The 17307-nt window shown below is 45.5% G+C and overlaps 1 protein-coding gene across 1 annotated transcript in view; it reads left to right on the top strand.

The window, feature by feature from the left end:
• The window catches only part of LOC146205913 (uncharacterized), an 82072-nt gene that overhangs the window by 17574 nt on the left and 47191 nt on the right, over window positions 1–17307 (top strand). Inside the window, exons 18-49 of the mRNA XM_084608235.1 lie at window positions 710–833; window positions 2126–2265; window positions 2342–2602; window positions 2663–2774; window positions 4329–4465; window positions 4810–4927; window positions 5032–5168; window positions 5251–5374; window positions 5518–5657; window positions 5760–5883; window positions 8464–8603; window positions 8679–8799; window positions 8931–9070; window positions 9986–10249; window positions 10332–10455; window positions 10537–10676; window positions 10736–10856; window positions 11395–11531; window positions 11591–11711; window positions 11820–11956; window positions 12491–12635; window positions 12708–12856; window positions 12921–13041; window positions 13121–13272; window positions 13363–13471; window positions 14703–14857; window positions 14919–15042; window positions 15651–15787; window positions 15873–16062; window positions 16150–16298; window positions 16382–16502; window positions 17008–17153. Coding sequence (XP_084464361.1) covers window positions 710–833; window positions 2126–2265; window positions 2342–2602; window positions 2663–2774; window positions 4329–4465; window positions 4810–4927; window positions 5032–5168; window positions 5251–5374; window positions 5518–5657; window positions 5760–5883; window positions 8464–8603; window positions 8679–8799; window positions 8931–9070; window positions 9986–10249; window positions 10332–10455; window positions 10537–10676; window positions 10736–10856; window positions 11395–11531; window positions 11591–11711; window positions 11820–11956; window positions 12491–12635; window positions 12708–12856; window positions 12921–13041; window positions 13121–13272; window positions 13363–13471; window positions 14703–14857; window positions 14919–15042; window positions 15651–15787; window positions 15873–16062; window positions 16150–16298; window positions 16382–16502; window positions 17008–17153 — 4560 coding nt within the window. The remainder of the gene's footprint in view (window positions 1–709; window positions 834–2125; window positions 2266–2341; window positions 2603–2662; window positions 2775–4328; window positions 4466–4809; window positions 4928–5031; window positions 5169–5250; window positions 5375–5517; window positions 5658–5759; window positions 5884–8463; window positions 8604–8678; window positions 8800–8930; window positions 9071–9985; window positions 10250–10331; window positions 10456–10536; window positions 10677–10735; window positions 10857–11394; window positions 11532–11590; window positions 11712–11819; window positions 11957–12490; window positions 12636–12707; window positions 12857–12920; window positions 13042–13120; window positions 13273–13362; window positions 13472–14702; window positions 14858–14918; window positions 15043–15650; window positions 15788–15872; window positions 16063–16149; window positions 16299–16381; window positions 16503–17007; window positions 17154–17307) is intronic.

The following is a 17307-nucleotide window of genomic DNA, read 5'->3' as shown; positions in this document are numbered from 1 at the left end:
CGTGTCTTACGCGGGATTCCAAGAGGTACCGATGGGTTGGATTCCCATCTCAAAAGTGCCTTCTAAGTTGGCAGCTCGGCCATGTCACGTGGTCTCGTGACGTCACACAATTCGCAGGCACAGACATGAGTGTCGCTGTAGCATGAGTCTGGAGGCTACACAGCTCGATTGAGTTTAACTCAAAATGCGCGTGTAATAATAACTCATTAAATGTATTTCTGACCACATTACTAACATGGTACTGTTCTATATTTCTCTCCTTAGCGTGAGGAATGCCGGTCATGTCACACCTGTGCGTGCGAGCTTTCTTTGTATCATAAGCACTGTTCACGAATTTTCATGAATCACAGAATTGAAAGAAGTGACTTAGGAAAACCGCTCGTAAAGCTACGTCGCGGAAAATACAAGGTTGAAATGTGCCGGCGGGCCAGGCCAACGCAGGACTGGGGGATTGAAAGTTCAAAGCTGTTTGAGTCAGTGATAAAGCAAATTTACCAAACCCCGATTTTAGCCACTCCATTACCGTCCTGTTCTGCGCACAAAACATTCATTCGGCTCGTTTGTAGATTGTGTCAAAGTGCAAGACACCGGGAGAAAAAGTGCAGTTGAAATTTGGAATGCTTGCATACTGTGACTCATGGAATGGAGCGCTACCTACTGTGTGCCTGAAAGGTCTTTTTAATGACCTTTTTTTTTTATTTAAACGCAGGTCCACAGTGCACAGAAGAAGAGCTACAACAGCAGTTTCACCAATGCCATAAAATTGTTGATGCTTACGTCGTTCCAAACATTCAAAATGTTTCGGACTCCGTCCAGCTCAGGACTGCGTGCACGTAAGTCGTTTGGTGAAACAAGTTTTTAAGGCGAAAGCTGTTCTTGTCTCATGAGTAGTGTCACCAGAGTTTGAAGACAGCGCCTGTCATCCGTCCGCACGAAATGACAAAAAAAAAAAAAAAATTGCCGGTCACGCCTCGTTTAAAACTGGAACACACTCTCGCACTCTGCAGTGCACATTGTCATGTTATACGTCGGGTTAGGCTACGTTAGGCCCCACTCCATGGGGCGCACGAGAGGCGCACGAGCAAGGCGCTTACGCGCCCAGTGCATGCCGCGCACTGACAACGCTGGAAAAAGTACGCATCTCGATGAAGGGTCTCTGGCGCGCGCGCTGCTGTGTTGTTGCAAGACTTCGTAGGCTGAAACCGGCCGAAACAGTTCGACTGCTACTTGAATTGCTTGAATCTTGTCCCGGAGCGACTTCCATCGCCTTTGCACACGCTGGATGCTGTCTGCGCGACTGAAGCACGAGGACTGTTGAGCACATTTCACTTATTCAATGCTTGCCGTAAACAATGCGCTCGCGCGGTGCTCACGGCAGCACCCTTCCCACATTGCCTCTGTAACTTATTTAGGCGGGTTGTGGCTGGCAAGCCACAAGGAGTGGCGCCTGCTACACTTCGGCGAAGAACCTTTCCTTGTCGATCGACAAACTGTACCATGACTGTACGCACATCTCTAGATACCGCAGCACCGATGCCAAAAAAAAAAAAAAAAAAAGCAGAGTGATCGCGGAGACGGCGCGAAAGGCATCCTCCAATTGGTGCACGCCAGCAAATAACCGGCGAGTCTCCTTGCGTCAGCGCGAGCGCGCAGAAATATCTTACATGGACAGATATCTGCTCCGCGCGCGCCTCGGCTCGCGCCTGCAGTGTCACGCATGCGCAGATAGACTCCAGCGTACGTTCGTGCGCGTAGACGCGCCGCTCGGGCCAGCTCGGGCGCCCCATGGAGCTTGGCCTTTAGGCTTCACTCACTGCTATTGGTGGCTTCACGGGAAGGGAGTGTTTGTTGTCTGCGACAGATGGGGAGCGGATAGTCCATATTCACGAGAGTTCATGTAGTACATACGTACGTACGCAAAGGCCACCATGTGCACCTTAAGAAGAGTTCTGAAAGAATGGCGTTGTGTGATTAGTACCAACCAGCAGTTTCCTGAAAGAAGGGCTGTTCGTTTTACCGGTATGTAAATCTGGCAAGCGTAACTGAGTAGTCAAAAGGTGGAGGTGCTGCTTTCGTGTGTGTCCCTGTCATACACGCAACATTTTCTTTTTCTCTTTTTGTCCAGGCACACAAGGAAATACCAAGATTGCCTACTGCACACACTCTCTGAACTCTGCGGCGACAACGATACAATGGCAGTAACCGCTTTGAACCAGCTTACTCAAAACAAGTTTTCCATGTACAACTGGACATGCGAAATAAAAGGTGCGTTTTTATATCACCTAACAACCACGCAGCAACATTGCACAGGAATAAGCGCTTTCGTGTTCTCTTTTTTCAGCTGTCACTTGCATGGAGGAGTTCATTTCGGCACAGATTACGAACTGCTCAACTTTGCTGGCCAATTTCGTCCTCCCTTACGCGAAGAAAGGAGCAACGTGGAGCCAGTTGAAAACAGCGTGCAAGGGTCATCGGGACTATCAGTCCTGTGTGCAGCAGCAAGGCTTTAAGAGCTGTGAAGATGGTATGAACGACGCGAAGCTTCTCGAAGCCATAACCAACGGCTCATTTACGGCCTACTCTTGGACGTGCGAGACGCAAGGTTAGTGATAATTTTGCCCAGAATCTCATGCATAATACGCAAAGCGATTATTTATTTCAGGGAAAGTTTGCCGGGAAGAATACCTAGAGAACTGCTCGACGATCATAACAACGATAGTTTCGCCCAACATCAAAGAACCGCACGACCTCTACAAGCTGCGCGAAGCATGCAAGTACGTTGCCGTTTTGCTTGATCATCTTTGCAAAGAAAAGCCCCTTATAATTTTTCCTAGGGCAGCCAATAGCCACCGCTCAACTCGAGATACTGAGACTTCGTGTTACTCTATACGGCCTCTTTTTGCTCGTTCAGCCTTGACACTTCCCTAAAGACAAACGCGCCTGCATTTTTATCTAGGCTGTCACGGCCGTGAGCTTTCTACAATGAGCCCCTCGTTGCTGTCAAATGACCCTTGGCTATCGCTGTGGCCCGGCAGTTCCTATCTCGTGATGCTTCGCGCGTCTTTTGTAAAAGACGCACAGCATCACACAGCGAGTCGTGGACTCGTGGCCCATTATCACGGTGAAACAATGGCCCGCTTCGCAACCAGTGTATTACGTGTGCGCCTGTGCTACGTCCGATGCGGGCACCGCTGCACACAACTACAGAGGCGGAAGTACGTTGCCCTCACCTCTGCTGCGCCCTGACAGCGTGACAGCGTCCCCGCGCGCAACACTTGTGTCAGCGAACTAGTCGTACTCCACTCAGGCACAATGAACCTTAACAAAACACGCACCTAAAGCATTGGGTCCCTTTTGAACTCGCCTGCGTGAATGAGCCTTCGTGACCTTTTGTAGCGTGTTCGTCCGTCACCATCACGAGTTTAGCAAGGCCAATGCATCAGCCACTTTCCCTGAAGCGACCGTCTTAATTGCTGAATATACGATGAAGGACCAGTAACTTAAATTTCACGCACGGCTGTAAGTAAAGTAATGAGGGGGCAACTCGTGAATCGACGCAGATCGACGCTCGCACCTTCGTTTGCTGACCCTTCACAGTGCATCCTTCAGTGAAGAAGGCTCTTATATGTTGCGTTGGCCTTGTCAAGCGACGGTTCGTTCCACGATCAAGGGTCCTGGATACAGCCCCAATACCGCCATAATTCACCCCAATTTATTTTTAGTTATTGATGTTTGTCTATGGTACAGGAGCTCCCTAAAAATTTTGCCTTCACTGGGACTCTCGCCAAAAGTGTTCCGCTTTTTAGGTTCCGCGGTTTATTCGATCACAAACGACGCGTATGCTGGCAACACCCAACGATGACGCCGGGTTTTCTGAAACACGGGATACTCACGCTATCGCATAAGAAAAATCGACATCTGGGACCTTGGTTTAGCGTCAGCGAAAAGATATCGGGGCCGGCTGCCTAGGATATACATATTAACGTTAATCTAGCCCGATCGTATATTTACTGCGGCTAAGCGGAAAGCCTCTGTTACGTTTCTAGATGAGTCATTTAATCTTCTCAGGATCCCCAATTCTGCGTTATTAAGTATAACTGAATTGAAGAATTATTTAGCATAAGATTCAAAGCGTAACAAGTCTGCTCTTTTATTAGGGCCCTGTCGTTGAAGCATCTACTTGTGCAGTCCCCAGATTAATTCAGTGTCTTGCTGTCTTGTAAATAGAGTTTGTGTCCACGACAGACTGGGCTGAACGCTGAGCTTGTTCTTTAGAATTTCGCTACAAAATGCGACTGCAAAAGTAATTTTGCTTTTGATATTTTCAGGGGTGTGCACGCCTATCAAGCATGCGTCAATGAAATGAACACTGCGTGCCCCGCAGAAGGCATATACTCGCATAGCAACATGTCAGAGGTTACGCATGATGTGTTTAGTGCCTACAACTGGACTTGCAACTACGAAGGTGAGCCCAGCGTCGAATTCCAGCGTACGTTTAGTGATTTTTATCCCTGTAGTGTGGTTTTCTGGCGTCAAGGTTTTGTGCTTTAATTTAAAAGTGAATGCTATTCGATTCTCGAAACTCGCTCCTCTTAATTTGCTCTGATCGAAGGTGAGCGCTTTTAGAAACCGACCGACTGTGATCGTTTAACGTCGTCTCCACACGCTTTTTTTTTTTTTTTGCCAGTCATCACATTTCAAGAAGGTAACAAGTCTCAATGACGCTATTGTGTTGTTGAAGTGCCGCATCACCGAAGTTGTGAAAAGGCTGGGAACAAGCAGCTGAGTGATGGTTGTTTCACATTTCAGGCTGCACAAACCAGACTCTCAAGTTTGCCCTGAGCAAATGCGAGTCCGTGTTGGACACTGCGGTGAAACCCTACGCCCTAAACCGATCCGCTGATGATATGCTGGACAAAGCGTGCAAGTGAGTCGAGCTTGCCATTTCTGGTCACATGGTCACTAATGACGGCACCAAACCACCTTCTACCAAATCACTTTCATTCCACTTATTTTCTTCTTTCTTTTTAGGGGTTTGCACATGTACGAAGACTGCATTGCCGAAGTTCACAACGGCTTTTGCCCTAACAGCTCGCTCAACTCCGTTAAGCTGCTTAGCGAGGCGGCCAGAGTCGTTGAAATGTTCAACTGGACATGCATAACTGGATGTAAGCTCTGTGACAAAAGTGCAGTAATTGATTGTGTTGTTGTTATACATCAAAATTATCTAAACCACCCTCTTCCTTCTAGCTGACAACTGCACCAACACAAATTTAGAGAAGAATATCCACGAGTGCACCCAGCCGCTTGAAGCTGATGTTATTCCTTACTTGGACAGAGTATCGAGTGTTCAAGTGGCGGAGATCTTGTGCAAGTAAGTTCGCTGCTCCAGTAACCTTATATGCACGCATCTCTTGTGTGCCGTTGCGGCCAGATTCCAGCAAGTGGCAGTTAAGTGTGCCGTCTATTTGTTTCACACCACGCGTTTACTTCCTCCTGCCTTCCTTACTTCTGCAGGCATGTGCGTGAATACCAGATATGCATACTGCAAGGGAGCAAATCACTGTGTCCTGCTGTGGACTCTCCAGACGTGTCAAACCTGAACGAATTAACGTCGGGAATGTACACAAAATACGAATGGATATGCACTTTTTCTCGTAAGTAGATCGCCACACCGCATTTAAATGCGATTTGACTTGCCTGTCGTCATCCACTGTACAGTAACAAACACCTTGTCACTGCCAACTAACTCTTTCCAGCAAAAGCCTGCAACACTTCTGCTTTTGAAACTGTACTAGCCCAGTGTACAAAGTTCATAACCGAGATCGTGCTTCCGAATGTGGAAATGACAAAGGACTCTGAGAAGATAAGGGAGGCATGCAGGTATGAAAGCTGTTTGTGGCATTTCGTGCTGCGGCCTATAAGCTGATGCTGATGTTTTAGAGCAATGTAATCGGTGTAGAGTTTTTTTTTTTATTTAAAAGGGGGACTTAGCCATTGAGCTGCACTGCACAGTCGCTTCAGCTCATCTGTAAGCGGATATAACTCAAGAGGGAAGCGGTTTTTGCCCCTCCTCTGCAGCTAATGGCGTCGACCAATTCTCGTGAATGCACCTGCTGGCGAGACAACGCAGCGTGTGACAGATGAAAGCAGGTTCATCTCGCGGCGTCATGAGGGTCAGTTGACATTACCTTAATAACCTCCTTTGAAAGACATCTGTCACTTTTTTTTCCTGAGTTGTATGCGACTATAGCAGCAAGGGGTATTATCACAGCCTCTGTTCAAAGAAGGTGCCATGCTACGATGTCCAGATTGTAATGTTTAACACCAAATTTACCTCACCATATTCACTTAGTACAAATGTATGCTAGGCTAACATTCACGTTTGAATTGATTCACCACTAAATGCAATAAGATTACGCCTGTCTACCGTGATGCGACTAAGGCTGGTAAGGCAGTTTGCATGCTATCATTTCGGTCGCATCACACTGAAAAAATATATATATGTGGCTACAGTTAGATCCGAAAAGTCATCTTTGTGAGGGTAAAAATAGCCTAGCTGTGGGCTGCGATTCCTATCACGCTTCTGGCACTCGAATAATTTTCAACAAAGTTAGAACAGTGCGTCTATGCAACCTGTAGATCACCAGCAAAGGTTTGTCATAACCACCTAGCTTCTCAGACCGAATCCTTGCTTCCAGAGGTCATTTTTTCATACCGCCTTGACCAGAGTCCGTCTTGTATGGAGGCGATGTAAACGCAGCAGTCTCCTTGTGAAAGAGAATCCGCCACGTATGCGGGAAGTTGAGCGTGCGAGTCCTGGTACAACGCAACACGACCAGTGCCACACGGCTACGTGATTGCTGCGGTCGCACTCGAATTACTCTGCGAAATTTTGAAAAACCTGGGCAGAGCAGGAACGAAACACAGCACATTCATAACCCAGCCTCTCATTTTTGTCCGACATGACATGTCGGTCACATGAAGGACTCTAGAAGCGGTCGCCGCAAATACCTAAAGCAGGACGGCAGCTTGCGGCAACCAACATGCTCCCCTATTCAACCAAAGGCCTCATGAGCGGCCATCGTAGCCTGCCGCCGCCGTATTGCAGGCTGTTGAGGCAACTAACTTGCCGTAGGACACTGGTGAGCCCGCTCGGATCATGACTCCAGATGATGACAGCAGGAGTAACCATTAAGTGCGACTGTGTGTAGGTTCATGACTTGTGGACACTATTTAATATTTAAGGGTCGCTATGGGGGAGTGGTGGAGCAGTTACCGGCAGAATCCGCTAGGCTAATCCTATCTGTAGCTAGCAACATAATCAACCTCTCAACTGGTGAGCCACCTAACACCAAGGGCTCACGTTGATTCTGAGACAGTGCCTACCTAATCTCCGGCATGGTCACTTGTGTCCATCGGCTCGTCACGCTTAGAGCGCGCAGCAGAGGCAGCTCTCGCTACAGGCTCCTCACGTGGTTGCGCGCTGGAAAGCTCTGCATGCGTACAGCGTTTACACCTCTCAGAATAAGATGCCCAGCGTGTGCAGGGACGCTTTCCACGGCCGTGCGTTTTTAACGAGAAATAGGTTCCACTTTTCGGCATGATTATCGGCAGTTCCCGCATCCTTTGCGCTTGCCCTATAAAACCGACTTATCGGGGCCACCTCCTTCGCCGCCACTCGTCCACTCACGCGCGGATAGAGAACGCGTCTTTGTCATAGACGACTCACACTACCTATTCATTTAATTTCCCAGTTAGATTGCAGGTTAGAAATTTTGACCAGTTCAGTTGGTTCATGATCATTGGCATGTGAGCCACCTGATAATAAAATGCGGGGACTTGCCCAAAAGCGACTAGTCCGCAATCATATCTTGTTTAACTTTTATTCTCTGACTCTACAGGGTATATTGCAGTAGCAAAATTGAAGGGCGGAATAAGCATGCCCCAGCTGAATTGATTTAACATCGTTGCGGGTTGTCAATGTCACCGCCTTTGCTGGTTACGCAGTTTTCGATCTGCGCTCCATCGGTGAGGGCTAGCCGTGCTTGAAACTTTGACTTCTGCGGAAACAGCAAACTACCGTACCAAGCCAACATAAACTCTGTATCCTACGCCGCCTTCTTTATGCGCAGGATCATTCAAGCTTCATAGTGTCGTATACACTATTAGAAAGACATGCAGTGCAGTTGAGAAACCAACCCATCGCGAGCGAGTAGTTAGTTTTTCCACCAACGTTATCCACCCTATGCTGTAGACTACGTGGTAAACAAGCTATTATTTACTATGGACACCGCGCCCACGTATAAAATAGGCCTATGAAAAAAAAAAAAAAGAGGCTGCTTCGCTTCGTGTTTTTCTCGATAGCTCAAGCATAAAGTTTTTTATTGCGATAATGCTGAGCATAGTGACGGAATGCTTGTTGTGGTTGCTCACACTGAATTTTTGATTAACACGTGCTAGTGGCCACAAGAAGTTCCGAGCATGCATCATGGAGCTGGGACCGGGCGTGTGCCCACACACTGACTTCAGAGACGAAGCATCGGCGGTAAATCTGACTCGCGGACTGTTCACTCAGTACAACTGGACCTGTGCAGAACAAGGTAACTGCGCACAAGCACAGCACACCTTAAAGTGGTGCGAGCCCTAATTTCCACCGCGACCGTCTTGCTTCACAGGAAAGATCTGCAGTAACGAAGAATCCAAAGCGGCTGTCGACGTTTGTTCGAGTATCATCAGCACGAAAATACTGCAAAACATCAACATGCAAGACCGACTGCAGCTTCGGAATTCCTGCGAGTAAGTTTCTCCTCTCGCCGTGAAAGCAACCGTTATGAAAATTTCGCGGCTTACATTTAGAAGGCGTTTTTCTTTTCGGCATAATTTGGCGACCTTTTTTTCGGAAATCAATTAAATGTACTTTTACGCAGGGGCCTTCGAGAATACGTGGAATGCGTCAATTCAACCTTGACTGCTAAATGTCCTACTGATTTGCGCCTGGGGAGGATATCATTGTCTAATGTTACCAAGGAAGTGGAAACGAGATACGGCTGGACGTGTTCTGTAAAAGGTGAGGCACTGAACGTATGCTACATGACGTTTCATTAGCAGCACAGTGACGACAGCGGCTGACGTGCGGAGAGTCAATATACGTAATATGTGGGAAAAAGAGTCTTCGCATTTCCTTCTCAACCTGCCTGTGTCCGTGAAATGCTCCTGATGAGCCTAGAATCTCAGTGCATGACTAGCCCACCGACTAACTTCATCGGTGTTTAGAACTACCTTAATTGTTTTTCTCTTATTTGTTTCTTTGCAGTCGGACAACTCAGTTTTTTTTTTTTTTTTTTTTTTGCTCCTTAAGATTTAAATTTTGTCCAGTGTCGTGATAAAAATTTGCGGTGTAAGCCTGATATTTCGTTACTGAAAATTGCTCGATAAAACGGGCATGTGCGAAGCTTAGCATGACAATAAACTAACACCAATGTAAAGCCCTCGAACAGCGGCTCAAAGGAACCGTACTTCTTCGCGAAATATCCGCGAAAACGGTGTTAACCTTATTTGATTTGAGCACAGTCTTTCCTAAATTCACGCAGAAAACTAGCGATTCTTGTAAGTGGTATGGATTGCGTTGAAAAGAACCCTATTTAGGTAACAATGAAACCTATAAAGGCTGCTTTGGGGCGTTAGAGCCCCTTTTCGAAGGGCTGTTTTTTTTTTGTTTTTTTTTTTTTTTGACACAGCGTTTAAATTTGCTTCGATTATGAAAGAACTCTGCCACTAGGGACCTGACAGGGTATGTTAGTTATTATTCGCAGACTCTTTTTTTCTTTTCAGAAGTATACTATCTATGTTAATGTCAGTATTAGTGATAAAATAAAACTTTAATTGGAACCATTTTTCGAGTTTGGCTTTTGGACCATGTTTCGTTAAATATTGTAATCGTTCCTGCGGTAACAGCAAAGTGAACCATTGTCTCCTTTTCCAGCCATGAACTGTACTCCGGAAAATGTGAAGACCCTAGTAGCCACTTGCAACCACATATTGGAAGATTCCGTTGTGCCCGCCACACGAGTCTCAGTGTTTGACCTCAAGCTACCAGCGGCTTGCAAAGAGGTCACACGCTATCAGGACTGTATAGTCAAAGAAGGCAAAAAGATATGTCCGCATGATGACATGGAAGATGCTAATGTGTTGGCTGATATAACCAGGGGAAATTTCAGCAAGTACAATTGGACCTGTTCAACTGACCGTGAGTTTTTCTTTTTTCTCTGTTGGTCTACTCGTTTTCCCTTACGCACATGACTAAATCAATAACGCTGTCTTTGCAACAGTTACAAACTGCACTTCTACCAACTTCATGGATGCGTCAAACAAGTGTCAAAAGTTGCTAGAGCTAAAAGTAGCCCCTAGCATTCGGCTTCCCGTGTCCAAAGACGTCATGGACGTGGCATGCGTGTAAGTGTTTTAATTCCACTCCGTGTCTGATCATCTCCTTTTGTGGTGAAAACTACGGCAAGCGTCCTTTTATTATTCCAGGTATGTCACAAAGTATCAAGATTGTATGGCAAGAAAAGCATTTGAAATATGTCCCGTTGAAGTAACAGTAACTCGTGAGTGGCTGAAAAACGCAACGGATGGCTTATTCACCAAATATTTCTGGGTGTGCGAACCACTAAGTAAGAAAGGTCGCTAAGCTCACCGGAGCAGTTCTTAAGCATCGCATTTCTCCTTTCAGAAGTTTCGTGTACGGTCGAGAAGCTTGGTGAGGTCGTCGAAAGCTGTGAAGATCACATACACTCAGTTATCCCTTACTCCGCCAACTACACCGACAAAAAGGCTCTGAAGCTTGCTTGCCAGTGAGTAAACATGCCGTGACCAGGATATGGATTTACACCATCTTTTTACCACAATATGATCATATATTTTTACTTGCGCGAAATGTGCAGTGTGTATATCGGCTTCACTCTCGTTAGTAATTGCCTCCTAACTTTATGCCAGTTGTTTCCGCCGTGCGTGCTGTATACGTGGTCAGGTCCTCCTAGCCCGCACGAAATTGACGATTCCCCCTGCTCTTTCCCCAACATATTCTTTCTACGGCAGCGTTAGTTGTTTCAAATCCTTAAAGGACTAGTATTTTAGAGCCTGATCTTCGCCAGCAGCTGTCATGTAATTGTGGTGCAAAAGCCCCTGGCCTGCAGCTGTTGGAACCGTATCAACCAGAATTTGTCATTGCATAATGTTAGGTCAGGAGACACAACCGCCGGGAGATGTGAAGATGTTGATGATGTTGTCTACACAGTCTGGCACATAGTAAAAATTTGGTGACGAGGTGCTACACTTATTTTCTCGAATTATAGTATGCAGCATCCAGTAAGCATTCGATATACTTTACAGGGGAAACAAAAAATATCAAGATTGCGTCATATACCATGGAAATTCCATTTGCCCGGAGGTTGAGTTTGACGTAGATTTGTTAAACAAGCTGACAAAAAATATGTTCACCAAGTATAACTGGACCTGCCAGGAAAACGGTAAGAAGACAGGAATTGAGTTTGGACACTCTTGTGCTTATATCTCGTGTGCATTTCAGCTACAAACTGCTCCCCTGAAGTTATGACTTCGGTGCTTGAAAGATGTTCCTCAATAATCTCGTCCGACGTCACCCCACTTGTCGACGAAACGTCGGAAGAGATGCTCTCCGCCGCGTGCAAGTAAGCGCTGAATAATCGTGTGCAATCGCAGCAAACTTCAAGAAAGAACGAAGTGATCTAAAAAAGTACGAGAAGCATTTCGGATACATCTTAGTTGTTTCTCTGCAGAGGCGTCCACCGGTACCAAGAATGCGCAGTTCAAGCAGCTCGTTCAGTATGCCTCCAAGAGCCTGTGCTTGCAGCATTCAACTTCGACAACGCCACGGCTGGTCTTTATAGCGAGTATAACTGGACGTGCGAAGGCCGTAAGTCTCATTTTCTGCACGCGTTAGGGTTATGCCTCATTCAGCTAGAAATAATTTAACTCTTCGCAAACAAAGACTGGTTTTTCTTTCTCTACTCACGGACAGCTTACACGTAATCGGATTTTGACGCTTAAATGTTAGTCTGAAAGCTTAAAAAACTGCACTCTAAGCAAGAGACAAGAACCATACCCCCAGTTCCTAACTTTTCTTCGCGTGGAAAACACTGCTATTCTTTTTACCTGACGCTGCGTGAGCGCAATCCCCCCCCCCCCCCCCCCCCCTCCGTGTGCGTGCAGCTAAGTATTGCCCGCCTTTTTTTTTTTTTGCCTATAACGTCATCAAGCTTTCAGAATAAAGCAACAGTCGGTGCAATGACGTTGCCATTTACACCAAGCACTTGCAAGTCTAAGCCCGCAATTTTTTCTTCTTGAATGTGAACGTGACTTAGGCAAGGCAAGGCAGCTGAACGCTTCTATATGGGCTAGCTGAGCATGCTGATTACTTTCTATCAAATCATTTGTTGCCTCCCTCCAGCAAAGCCCGTGGTTGAGCTGTCTCCTAAGTGCGATGCAAGAGCTCTTGGGCAAAAAGCAAGCGAGTGCCTTGGTTTCATCAAGGTCAAAGTTCAACCGTTTGCGAAAGATAAAAGCCTCATCGCTTTTCTCAAGACTGCTTGCAGGTAAGTTCGTCCTTACGGGGACGCGGTGTAGCGCGTTCATTTCATACACTGTATTTGGTACGATTTGGTTAGGAACAACAACCTCTTCAAACAATGCATCAACTCTAAAATACCGTCATCGTGCTTGAAGTACGATAAGCTCCTGGAATCAGACGAGCTAAAGCAGTTCATCAATGTATACGAAGATTATAGGTGGACATGCAAGCTGGGAATTACATCAGGTCAGTAGACCTAAATAAAACACATTTTCATTGGTTACAACATGCATTTCTTTCATTTTCTCAGGATCGGCCTGCAATGCAAAGATAGGAAAAAATTTGGTCGAATGTGCTGGCATCATTGACGTCCTTGTGGCCAAAGACGTGTCCGTTTTTCACTCTCCACCTGAGGTTGCGGAGACTTGCCGGTGAGTGCAATACAAAACCGTGCACAGATTCTTACTGGCTCACAAGCTACATTCAACACTGCACACCTCTTATTTGCAGGCACCTAAAAAGTTATGAAACCTGCATGATGCAGTCAATAAAGGGCATCTGCGGGGACGGCGTCGTCTTCACGCAAAACACAGATGTCCTGAAATACATGATTGAATACTACAACAAGTATTCCTGGGCGTGCGTGCAAGCACCGGAGAAGAGTGAGCTCTGTGTTCAAAAATACGCTCGAAACATTATTCTTTCAACACTTGCTTATTATTTAAGAGCAATTTTTTATTGCTCTCTTCCAGGTTGTACATCCGAAGCTCTGACGATGAAAATGAAGGAATGCAGGGGGTTCATTGACTTTGTTGTCAGACCTAACGCCGCATTGTCTTTCTCGATGCAGGATTCGTGTCTGTAAGTGAGATTATATTTTTCATACTTTTTCCTTTTGTGTGTGTGTGGGGGGGGGGGGGGGTGCGAGTGCAACACTCTATAGGGTGGGGCTTCGAGGGAACTGTGTTGCTTAACCGCTACACGCTGATTTTCCGGCACCAGTAGATACTCCTCTAATTCAGGGCTAACTGTACAAAACCATTTATTTTTTTCCAACTTATAGAAGGACATTCCGTTTTATCGTGGCCTTAATTGTGATGAGAGCAACAGAAGGTAAGGATGGTAACTATCAGCACAGGCGCAGTCGGTCTAGTTGCAGCGTCGCGGCTAGCCATCCAGTGCGGCTGGGTAAAGAGGGACATGCTGCGCCGATTCGTCGCGCCGCCAGCGCGCTTTTTCTTTACCGTACATAAAACTGCACCGGAGAAGCTTATGTAATTCGTCGGCGTCGACGCCAGTGCATATGGGCGTACGACGCGTTTATACAAGTAATTTGTGTCATAAACATGTTTCTGCTACGACAGGTGTAACGTCGTCACCACGGCCTACCACATAAAAAGCAATGAAAAATGTCGGAGGGATAGATGAAAGGAAAATGAAATGAAATGTCATAAAATACAATATTGGTTGCGCATTTTCTTCTTTGTTTAAGATGCTCAAGACATTAGTATTGCGCTTTTTTTTTTTTAGTTTTATCCAACATTTTACAACTGATTATTCTTTTCTCTCGTATTGTTTCGGTTTCAACAGCCTAGTGATAGCTGTGACATCAAGGTTCAGTATAAGTCGTGTCAGGCAAGAAAAGTTATGATCTAATCTCATGCGTCGTAGTCCTATTTTACTACTGTGCTTAAGTCGGGCCCTGCTCAAAAACCAGAATGATATCAAATAAAAGAGCAAAGATTATATTGCAGTGTTTTATGTCTCGCGTGGCCTTTACTCGAACCGTGACGACACACCGTCGCTCGGATGTGTAACCCCAAACAGCAAGCAAGACAAAAATTATCTCGTAAACGATTGAGACATTGTGGGTGCAAACAACGTAGTGGTAAATATACACTAGTGTCTTAAACGTCATTGCAAAGAAAACACGCAACGAAGCTGGCTGTGCTCCTTCTGCTCCAAACTCTATTCAGTAATGCATTTAAACTATTGTACGCGATATAAAGAACTTCCTCGATATAAAGGGAGCGTTCAAGAAACAGTCAGTGACTCCTTAACGTTCTCCCGTATGCATACTTTTTATCACCAGGGGCCTACAAGACTACAAAACGTGCGTTTTCACTGGTATAATGGAGTCGTGCTCTCCCAACGCCTCGGAAATGGCCAACAATTCCGTAGTGAACCAGTACCTTCACCAAGTCATGGAGAAACACGCATCGGTGTGCCGCCAAGCTCCAGAACCAGGTGCGTACGCTTGCTTTGACGCCAAATGGGGCCAGTTGTCTAATTTTCCTCGCCTTTACAGTTGGAGAATGCAAAGAGAAAGCGGTTGTTGAGAAGCTGAAGCGCTGTAGGGGAATCGTCAGTTGGCTTGTTCTTCCGAATATGGAGAATCCTGACGACGATGAGAAGCAGCAACTGGCCTGCGTGTGAGTAGAACAGTCGACTGCGACAGCTGGTGTCGAGTTTACGGAATATCTGCGCGCCCTCTCCACACTCGGTGTAGTGGCGACAAGATTCAGTGGCAACTTCCAAGCAAGTCTCTCGTGTGTGTGCTCATGTTCGTGCTCTTGATATTGCTGCTAGTTTCGTTTAATTTTTGGCTTACATAAGCTTATTTATATTTAATACGGCGAAGCAAATTGATACACTTATTTCTTACTTGTTTCGTAAGCATCACTCTCCATTATTGTTACTTGAACTTTTTTCTGGTACATTTTTTTGCTAGCTAGAGTAAAGCTTATTGGACCTAAGCTACATTTCCGTAATTCAGAAGGACTTCAGTTAGGAATTGTTGGTTTATCTTTATTATAAAATAGGTACTGCTCTCGTGTTCTTAGCGCTGTAAGTGTCTCGTGTTTTTTTAGTTCCAGTAACCTCGCTTAAGGTTAATTTTAGTCAGCCGAGTCTTACTTAATATATAATTAATGACATTTCATTGCATAAAGCTCGAGTAAGCAACCATACTCATTACCTAAAGATATAGAAATGCTCGAGATTTGAAGAGAGAGAGAGCAGTAAGATTCTTTTGTTACAGAGCCGTGGCCGACTACCAAGCATGTGTGGCAAAATCGGTCCGCCAGCTGTGTCCAAACACGAACGTCTACAGCGACGACACAATGGACGATCTCACTGGAGGCCTATACACGAAATATAGTTCAACGTGCCGCCACAGTAAGTTTCTCATACTTTTTTGTCGGCGCGGCCACTCTTAAACCTACCAATGAACCAGGCGCCTGATCCAGCAATTTTCTCTCAGAGAGAAAGGTGACAACGTCGTCAGCCGCACCGTCCCTGGCGTCCACAGTTGTACATTTGAAGAAAGTACCACACTGCTCCGAAAAATCTGCAACAAAAGCTCTCATGGAGTGTATGGGATTCATGCATGTGAAGGTCATTCCGAATGCGGCTGCGCGGCAGAACCCAGAAATGCTCAAGGTTGCCTGCAGGTACAATTTCTATATCTTATTCATTTCTTCTTTTGCTACGAAAAATGAGCTTTATTTAATTCTCAATATATTGTTGTTTAATTTAAGCTCCATGAAACACTACCAGCAATGCGTCAATGGAAAAATACGGATGTGTGCGAATCACAGTGAGGTCACTGAATCACTCCTCATTAAGTACTACACCCACGAACTGTACCGGAAATACGAGTGGACTTGTAAACCCCCAACTCCAAAAGGTAATTCATTATTGTTAGACAAAACTGTTTGCCTTACTGTGTTTTTCTGCTGCCTTCTTTTCATGATTATCATGGATGAATAGCCGTGTGCAACCCGTTATTGGTTCTGGGGCACCTGGAGAACTGCTCGAGGCAGCTCAACGCTACCGTTCACGGCTTGAATCCTGAAGAAATTAGTGCATGGAAGACAGAAGCAGCGTGCACGTAAGGATATTATCTTGAAATGGGTGTGCATAAGAAAACTGTTGGATAAACTGGGTAACTCCGTGTCATAAGGTACACTTTCGGGCTGTCGTACGGTGAAATAAAGCTGTCGTGGTTAATTTTTTCGTTCGCAACCAGGTCCACCTTAACGTATATGTTTAGACAGCATTGCTTCATGGCATAACGCATCGCTAATCTCACGTAAGGGGCCATATATCAAACAGCGCTGTCTGAAAATATTTTGTTTGGTATGAAAATGTGCAACAGATGGCGAAAAAAATCGCTTTAGGACGTTTGAAGTTTACCACTGTCTGATAAAATGCAGACAGGAACTGTAATTTATGATCGAATGATTTTGCAGTTAATTAAACATTGCTCTTTGGACGATGTGTGAGTGATACAGATGCAGAAGCGAAAAAAAAAAATGGGTTGTCTCAAAACAGAATCGGTTCTGTTGATGTGAGGACAACACTGGCCCTGCACATTTTTGTTTTCGTATTTTCAGGGCTGTCACCACTTATCAGGAATGCGTAAGCTCGAAGCTGAACATGAAGTGTGGTCACAGGGTCCTTCCTCAAACGCCGCATGTTCTGCACTACGTGCGTGATTTGTACAACGCGTACAACTGGACATGCCAGTCAGGTCAAGTTGGTAAGTTACGCCCTGATGGAAAAAGGTATTGCTGCTCATCCGCACCTCGCTAACCGCTAATAGTTTATTTATTTATTTATTTATTTATTTATTTATTTATTTATTTATTTATTTATTTATTTATTTATTTATTTATTTATTTATTTATTTATTT

The sequence above is a fragment of the Amblyomma maculatum genome, chromosome 1 (assembly GCF_055883805.1).
Source record: "Amblyomma maculatum isolate TAMU_Amacu chromosome 1, ASM5588380v1, whole genome shotgun sequence".
NCBI lineage: Eukaryota > Metazoa > Arthropoda > Arachnida > Ixodida > Ixodidae > Amblyomma > Amblyomma maculatum.
Note: the sequence above shows the minus strand (reverse complement) of the source record. Positions and strands in the feature narration are given on the sequence as shown.